This window comes from Hipposideros armiger, unplaced genomic scaffold (genome assembly GCF_001890085.2).
Source record: "Hipposideros armiger isolate ML-2016 unplaced genomic scaffold, ASM189008v1 scaffold_286, whole genome shotgun sequence".
Taxonomy (NCBI): domain Eukaryota; kingdom Metazoa; phylum Chordata; class Mammalia; order Chiroptera; family Hipposideridae; genus Hipposideros; species Hipposideros armiger.
In genome coordinates this window covers 1,168,151-1,176,667 of record NW_017731636.1, presented here as the reverse complement: position 1 = coordinate 1,176,667, position 8,517 = coordinate 1,168,151, and the positions used below count along the sequence as shown (strand labels likewise).

The 8,517-nt window shown below is 55.8% G+C and overlaps 1 protein-coding gene across 1 annotated transcript in view; it reads right to left on the bottom strand.

Annotated features, from left to right (window-relative positions):
- Window positions 1-2,104: 2,104 nt before the first annotated feature.
- Window positions 2,105-8,517, bottom strand: part of PODXL2 (podocalyxin like 2) — a 50,356-nt gene continuing 43,943 nt past the window's right edge. The window contains 12 exon segments of the mRNA XM_019658658.1: window positions 2,105-2,624; window positions 2,708-2,908; window positions 4,331-4,464; window positions 4,467-4,497; window positions 4,605-4,697; window positions 4,984-5,306; window positions 5,706-5,751; window positions 5,854-6,013; window positions 6,175-6,319; window positions 7,409-7,464; window positions 7,571-7,615; window positions 7,920-8,049. Of these exon segments, the coding sequence (XP_019514203.1) occupies window positions 2,418-2,624; window positions 2,708-2,908; window positions 4,331-4,464; window positions 4,467-4,497; window positions 4,605-4,697; window positions 4,984-5,306; window positions 5,706-5,751; window positions 5,854-6,013; window positions 6,175-6,319; window positions 7,409-7,464; window positions 7,571-7,615; window positions 7,920-8,049 (1,571 nt within the window). The 3' untranslated portion in view covers window positions 2,105-2,417.

Below are 8,517 nucleotides of genomic sequence, written 5' to 3'. Positions count from 1 at the left end.
TTAATTCTAAAATAAACTTTATATTATTTCAAATAATATCTGTAAGAAAATATGTGTTTAATGTACTGGTTCACTTCCCCCTTATATTTATTAAAAGAATTGCAAATTAAAACAAATTTATTTAATGTTTAAACCTCTTCCTTGGCACAGGCAAGATTAGTGTGTGGTCTGTGGTGGGACCTGTGCCTCTTAGGCCACTAGCCTGGCCTCACCCTTCCTGTCTGTGGGCCCCAAGGAAACCAGAGTGAACATTCAAAGACGCAAGTCCGCCTTATTACTCCCTGTTCACACCTCCCTCGGTGGAGCCCAGCATGTATAAACATACTAGATTCACTACAACAGGTGCTGCTCTAAGACCTTCACGAGTAGTAACTCACTTAACACTCCAAGAGAGGAGGGAGGCACTATCAAAATCATCTCCAATTTAAAGACAGGCAAACTGAGGTAGGGAACAGTGATAATGAAGTAAGAGGCATAGCCAGGGTTAGAACTCCTGGGCTCCGGCCATGCTTACCCCTCCAGTCTCATCTTGGGCCCTTTCAGACTCCATAGCCCTTGCACAAACCCCCCACCCAGTAGGACCACCCATGACAGCTTAATGAGCTCCCCTTACATCTCCGTCCTCCCTGCCTGCTGACTTAGTCAACTGAACACTCATCTTGGTTATTCAGACCTTATAGTTTCCCCCATGTGACCAACACACTAGACCAGGGGTCGGCAAACTGCGGCTCACGAGCCACATGAGGCTCTTTGGATATGTTCCGTCTCAAAAGCTTGCCGACCCCTGGAAGAGCCAATCCTGTCCCTCACAACCATTTAAAAATTATTAGAGAGCTATAAACATATTTCTACATAATCACCATTATGTGAATAATATCCTTTAAAAATTTTATAAATGAAACTATGATAGTTTCATTTTCATTTTCAATTTTACTTCAGAGCATGCGGCTTGTGAGCCGGTTTGTTGATCCTGGGCGGCTCTTCCGTCTCAAAAGTTTGCCGACCCCTGAACTAGACCAACACAAATGAAATGCACTGAGGAGGGAAAGGAAAAGATCCCAACAGTTCTGGAAAATGATAAACAAGAGTAAAAAGATGAGAAGGGACGTGAAACAATTGCAGGGAGGGCCAGGATTCCCAGCATTCAGCCTGTGAAAGATCAGTGAGCTTCTGATTCTTCCTTCCTCCGGGCTGTGCACACCACTGATTTCAGCCTACTATTCCCCGGGCAAACTGGAGCTAAGAAGCCTTGGGGTGGGGCTGTCTGGGCCTCAAGGCCTAAATTGGGGGAGGGGGGCTGTAGGCCTGAAGGGCATCCTGAGAAAGCCACCCCTGAACTCCCCTAATAATGCCACAGCCTTGCAGGAGAGGCCAGGAGAGCCTCCTCAAGGAGGCTGGCCCGTGGCCTGAGGGAAAAGAGATGTTCAGCCCTCAGCCCCTTCCTGGCCCGACACGGCCAGTGGTTAGTGGGGTGGGGGGCAGAGGGAGCCAGGCTGCGCCCAGGCTGGGGTCAGTGGGCCTCCTCCGCGCTTGCACTTCACTGTACCCACTCCTCCGTGCCCTTCACCCTGGGACTGCACAGCAAGCCGCTGCCAGGCTCGCCAGGGCCTCGCCCCTGATCCCGTCTGTGGCACAGTCTCAGTCCCTGTGCCTGTGAAATGCAGGGTAGTAAAGGTTAGACGGGGCAGCTGTTAATGAACAACCTTTGGTACATAGTGAGGGCTAGAAATGTTTATGTATGACTTAGAAGCCAGTCCATCCCTGGCCTGAGGGTGAAGCAGCCTCTGTGGCCTTAGTCAGCCCTACCCCCACGAAACCTCCCCCAGGGCCCCCAAGCCAAGGTAGGTGATTCAGTGTGACTTCATCCAGAGGAGCCCAGGGGGAAGCTGTGCTCTGAGGGGAGTCCCGCCATGGGGGCGGGGTGATGAGGAGTCCAGCTGGCAGATTTCAGGGCCCTCCAGACAGATAGAGACTGCCTACTCAAGGCCTACAGAACCAGGGCACCCCCGCAACTCCTGAGGAGCGCCTATTGGGCACCTAAACGCCCTCATGAGGGGCCCTAACTCCAGAACTACCCCCTTCCCCCCAACACCCCACCCCAGTCTCAGGGTTCCAAAGTGAAGTCAAGCTTTATTGACACAAACTCTCCTGCTCCCTTCTGGGCGGCTCAGTGCCTGGGAGAAGCAGGCTTGGTTTTGCAAGCAAGCAGCCAGGACTGAGAGACGCCCCACCCCAGGTTTCCCTGAGTGGTGCTCAGCCCTACAGCCTTGGGGGCTGGTTTAGGAATCGGGGGAGGGAGAGGGCTCATCCCTAGGTGACCCTCCCTGGGGCCCCCAAGCACACAGGGGGAGGGAGCCCCACTGAGCATCTTCTACCCACAGTGCCCTGGAGGGTGCAAGGAGTTGGCCCAGTAGTGGTCAGCAGTCCAGACCGATGGACACCAGCAGGTCCTCAAGTGCATACAGCCGCCGCCACATCGCCTCAGCGTTGCTATAGGTCTGCACCCTGCTGGTCAAATGGAAGCGGATGTCATCCGCCAGCGGGATGGAGTCCTGCTCTTGCTGGGCAGCCACAGTGTTGGCCTCCTCCAGCACTGCCTCTTCAAAGTCCTTCCGCTCCACCAGCTGTGGCTAGGCTGGCTCAGGACATGCCTGCTATCCACCACCCACCGCAGCCTGCCCCACCACCGACGCTCCTACCAGCCCACCTTCTCAATGACCTTGGCCATATAGTCAGTGCACTGGTCCTCGAGGCGTGCCAAGCAGAACAGCTTGACCACACATCACACGCCTACCACACTGTCCTCGTCCAGTAGCTGGGCCAGGCTGCGGCCGCACAGTCACTTCAGGCCCGGCAACAGGTACCTGTCGGCCACACTCAGCACATCATAGGCTGCCTCGGGGGGCACCTGCAGTGAAATAAGGGGTGAGGGAGGGTGCATCCCGACGTCACCAAGACCCTGACAGGGGCTTCACAGCAAGGCTGGGACCTGATGGGGGAGGGTGGCGGCTTCAGGCAAAGCAGGAGCGCCCTACCCATGCCAGGTGCACAGCCCAGATCCCTGCAGGCATCCATGGAACCAGAAATGGCACAAGAGCCTGGGGTTCCCATGCCTCAGGCAGCACAGATCTGAATCACACAGACCTGGGCTCAAAATTCTAGCTGTGGGGCCTTGGGCAAGTTACTTCACCTCTGTGCCTCAGATCGTCTCTGAGGTGCAGACAATCATGCCTGCCTTGAAAAGCTGTCAGAAAGTGACAAAAGTTGCTTGACAAAATGGAGGCAGGGACCCTACTAAGGGTGGGGGAGTAACTATTTACCTGTTCCCTCCCACCCACAGAGGCTGTGGGTGAGATAGTTGTACTCTGTGTTAGAAGAGACCACATGCTCAGCTCTGGTCCAGACTTTAGATGGCCACAGGGAGCAGGCTGGAGACAGCCTGCGGAGCGCCGGACTGCGCTGCAGGAGACATGAAGGAGGTGGGGAGGGGTCAGTAAATCTGTTCTCTAAAGGGCTAGGTGGTAAATACTGCATGCCAAAGGGTCTCTGCTCAGCTCCACCACTGTGCAGCAGCAGCCATGGACAGCACAGAAATGAATGGGTGTGGCTGTTCCAGTAAAACTTTATTCACCAAACAGGCTGGATATGGCCTGCAACCCAAGACGGAGTGGACAACCTGGGTCCCAGTAAGCCGCCTGCCCGGGCATGGGGAGGGGGCACTCACCTCGACAGGAGAAACAAACCTCTTTTCTGTAAGTCACCATATTTGAGGGTCTCTTTATTACAGTGGCCTTTATACATACACACTCCCCACCCCAGCCCCTGGCAGAGCACTCTTGGCACTATCTGCTGCTGCCCAGGTCACCCTGTGTTAGGGGGGACCTTGGGGTAGGTAAAGACATGAGGAGGCAGTGAGAGAACAGGGGATGGGAGAATAGGGAGCCCCAAGAATGTGTAGCAATCTAGAGGTCGGAGGCTCAGGGCTCCCTGCTGTTGTGGGAATCCAGGGTTAGTGTCCCCACCCACGCTGGAGAGCCTGGGGACCCCACGTGGCTGACACTATGTCCCCAAGTGTCATGTGCTCATGAATTGGGTCTTGTCACTCATTCCTGTTCTAGAACCTACTGAGGCTCCTTCTGCCTGAAAGAAATCTCCAAATAGGCCCCACACTCCCTTTCCAGCCTCATGGAAAGCCTGCCCCTTGGAGCCAATCAAGACCTGGGCATGCCCTTGAAGCCCCACAGTGACATGAGCTGTGTACCTGTCCTGACCCCCCACCCCGCCCCATGTAAACCCCCGCCCAGTGCACACAGCCTGTCCCCGTCTGCACCTCCGTGTGATCGGTGTGTATGAAGTACAGCACATGGGTGAAGATGTTGGGTGAGAGGCTGTGCAGGGTGACAGCCAGCAGGCTGCCGGAGGCCTCCATCCCTTCATTCTCTTGGAAGTGGTCATTCAGCAGGGCCTGAAGTAGTCACTGAGGCCAAAGAAGAAGGCCTAGGGAAGGCTGGGCCTAGGAAAGGCCAGGGCCCGGGCCATGCCCGAAGAAGCTGGCCCAGGGCTTAAGGCAAGGGGTTGGGAGATTGGGGCGGGGGCGACAGCACCTTGTGGCAGAGAAAACGGCAACCCTCCACTTGGAAGCAAGGACAGATGTTGAAGCCACTGGGGCAAGGGAAGGGCCGTTCCCCTAGGTCACCCCGAGGGATGGGAGAGAAAACACCAGTAGAGCAGGTGGGAGAAGACATAGCGACCAGCCTCAGCCAAGAGCCTACGCTAGTTTGATCCTGGAGGGGTGGACTGCCACCCCATTTGCAGATCTAAATACAAGACAACAATGAAAGTAAATAACTAGGCTCAGAAAATGGACGTGACTGGCTCAAGGTCACACAGAGAATTGAACTCAAAGGCAGGGCTTACCTGCCATACCCCCTCCCGACACACCTCCTGCCCAGCAGGCCCAGCCCCAGGCCCCTGTGCACTTACTCGGAGCTCAGGGGGCAGGGCGCAGTCAGCCAGTAGGGCCAGGTCCTCCCGGAGCCGGGGGTCTTCTGGGGGGAGCCTGACGCTCAGCATCTGCACATAAGTGCCTGGCTTGGATGCCACTGCAGAGGAGAGAGTGCGGCTTCAGGAAGCCAGGCCGGCCCTGCCAATTCCCCCGCAAAGCCCTGAATCCCAAAGCCTGGACAAACTGAATTCAGACACTTCCTTGCACTTGGCCTCCAGGTCACTGAGTAGGTCCAATAACTGGCATTGTTTAGCCAGGCACTCACGGTCACTGATGTGTTCCACACCGACATCCAGGAAGCCTGGGTGCAGCATGTGAGGTTCAGGGCCTGAGAGGGGCCAGTAGCAGTACCCAGGTACAGAGTTCTGTAGGTGGTCACTCCCACTTAGCCATTCAGCTGCAGGGCTTGGACTTCTGGGCCTACATGCTGCCTTGGTTTCCCCACCCAGAGCCACTGCCTGAATTCTACAGGCTCGAGAATGACTGGGAGGAGGACTCAGTTTCTCAGTGAAACAAGCTCTTCCTTAGTAGACACACCAGCTCATTGTCTCCCAACCCAACCCAGGAAGCTGGTGGAACCACCTCCCACTCAGGGGACAAAGCACCAGGCAGTAAGAGGTCAGCCCAAGGCCACAGCTGGGTCTGCTACTGGACAGAAACGCAGCCCCCTCCCTGCTGTGAGACCGAGCCTGGGGGTCACCTGTGTACAGGTACTGCAGCAGGGCCCCAAAGGCCACAGGGTTGATCTGCAGGCAGAGACAGCCAGTAGGGAAGGTCAGAAGTGTGGCCTAGCACAAGCCCCCTGCTGTTCTTCTACTCCCCTCCTTCCCTTACCCAGGGAGGGACACCAATGGGTGCCTGAGGACCACGATGCTCTTGCCTTTCCATTTGATGTCCAGCATGTTGGCAAAGTAGGCGCTGCGTGCACCCAGGATGCAGCAATGGGCCTGGAAGGGCTTCCCGTGCACCACAAAGACCACATTGCTGTGGATGCCCTGATCAAGAAGCCTGGGGAGGGGCAGGTGGGGGCTCAGCAGAGTGCCTCACCTCAGTCTCACTACTCTAGACCCCCAGCCCATCCCACAGGAGATTCCTCAGCCCCAGGGAGGCCACAACCACCACAGACCCATTGAGCAAAAGCCATCCCGATGCCCTGTGCTCCATCTCACCGCTGCAAGAAGTCATTGTAGTAGTCCCACCTCCTGCAGGAGGCTGTCACTTGCTTATAATCACGCAGGACCCGGCGGATGTTATCACTTGCAGCCCCATAGAGGCAGCGCTCGCCCTGGAAAATGTTGGCCTCACAGTGGGCTCCTAGGGGCAGCAGGGCTCATCAGTCAGTAGGGCCATGAGGCTGCACACTGCAGCTGGGGAGGGGCCTGAGGAAATCCTAATCTCCATCTTTCTCCTTCCCTCCTCCCCACATGCGGGGCCAGTAAGTCCTGGAGACCCCTTTCCAAATGACCCTGGGCCCACTCTGATCCCAGCATCCACTTCCAGGGCCTAGGCACACAGGCACAGCCTTGTACACTAACACGCACATACTTTCATAGTGCAGACTACACAAAACAGAGTGAGCTCAGAGGCTGGCCCTGTTCTGTGTGCTGGGGACACTGTCATAGACAGACAGGTCCCTGTCCTCACTGAAGTGACACTGTAGTGGGGTAGGACAATAAACAGATTAACAAATGATATTAGGTGCTATGAAGAAAAACAAAGCCAGAAAAAGAGTGACAGTGATGACAGCTGCCACATAGGGAGACCATGGAAGGGCACTGTGGTGGTGACAATGTGTAGAAACCTGATTGAAATGAGGGAGTCGGCCACACAAAGACCTGGGAAAGGGCAGTCTAAGCAGGAAGAATACCAAGTGCAAAGGCCCTGAGGTAGAAGCAAGCTTGGAGCGCTGGAGCACAAGAGAGAAGGCCAGTGTGGCTGGAACAACAAGCGCATGGGAGAGCCAGAGAGGAGAAGGGCCAGAGGGCAAGAAGCAGGCCATGCAGGTCCCAGGCAAAGCGAGGTGTCCTAGTTCTATGCTAAACGGTGTTGGAAGCCAGCCGAGGATTTTAACAAGCCCACTAGATTTGTTGGCTGCGATATAGAAAACAGACTGTAGGTGGAGCAGAAGGGGCAGCCGTAAGACCCGCGAAGAGGCTGGCATTGCATCCTGGGAGAGATGGTCCAGGGAGAAGTGCTGTGGCTGGCCTGGGCAGGAGCAGTGGAGATGAGACGTGGGCAGAGCAGAGAACAGGTTCTGAAAGTAGAGTTAACAGTTTGCTGAGTGGGTGCAGGAGTGAGGGAAAGAGAGAACTCAAGGGTGTTTGAAAATGTGTACACACGCCTTGGAGCCCTTGCACATGTGTACACACACACCCACCCACTGCCCCTGTCGCCCTTTCTCACCGTTGACCAGAAGGTAGAGTACCAGCTCCTCATGCCCACATAGGCAGGGGTAGTACCTGAGGGGGAAAAGGAGTACCAGCAGGCAGTCGTCAGGACTGAAGAGGCGCCCCACCCACCCTGACCACCCATCTACCTGACACGCACAAGGGGGTGCCGTCCCACCTGTCCCATACATTCACCTCCACGACTTGCTGTTCTACCAGGTACCTGGGCAGGGAGGGAGGAAGTCAGAGCCTGGGGTCAGGAGGCTCATGGTCTGGCAGAGGAGACCCATGGACGGGGCAGGAGGTAAGACATCCTTTTTGGCTGAAGGAAGCCTCCTCCAAGCGAGGGTAGGTGACAGGCAGACCAGAGCAGGAAAATCATTCTACACCAAGGGACCAGTGCAGAGAGGGTATGGAGGTGGGACTACAAAAGGCAGACCCTGAGTACCAGAGGCCAAGCCCCACAGCTGAAGAGCCTGAGGCTCTGGCTTGAAGGCATTTGGGAAAGAGGAGGAAGTAATGGGGACTTTGCTCCTGCCAGGGCCTCTGGCTGCTTGAGGAAGTAGGCTGGCTGGGAGAGGCTGGAGGCAGGGGGACCAAAGAGGAGACTGCTGCAGGCATCCTGGTGGCGTGGAAGCGTGCGGAAGTAGACAGAGTCTAGAAGGCACAAGTCAGGCGACAGGTAGTTGATGAGATGTCAAGGTAAGGGGTTCACCATGGATGGTGGTGGAGCCGTCGCTGAGCGGGACAACCTGGGTTGATATCCAGGTTGGATACTGAAGAGCTGAGTAGCGTTCAGCTCTGGGAGTTATCAACTAACTCCTAAGTGGTACCTTCTACAGGGAGAAACCCAGAGAAGCTGTGGGAGTAAGTAATGGGGAATGAAGGGCCAAGAAAGAGAGGGGTCCCATGTCCCAACAGGGCACCCTCTCCCTTCCCGCCAGGCCCATGGAGATGGTGATTTCAGCGACAGATTTGCTTTAGCTGCATTTAGGAGTTTCCGAATCTCCAGAGACCAGAGACTCATTCTGGGCCCTACGTGTTCCCAGCGCCAGGTCCAGAGGAACCAGAGAGAGGAACCACGTCGGGAGTCCCAGGCCTGCCCCCAGTCTGGCCTCTGGCCCC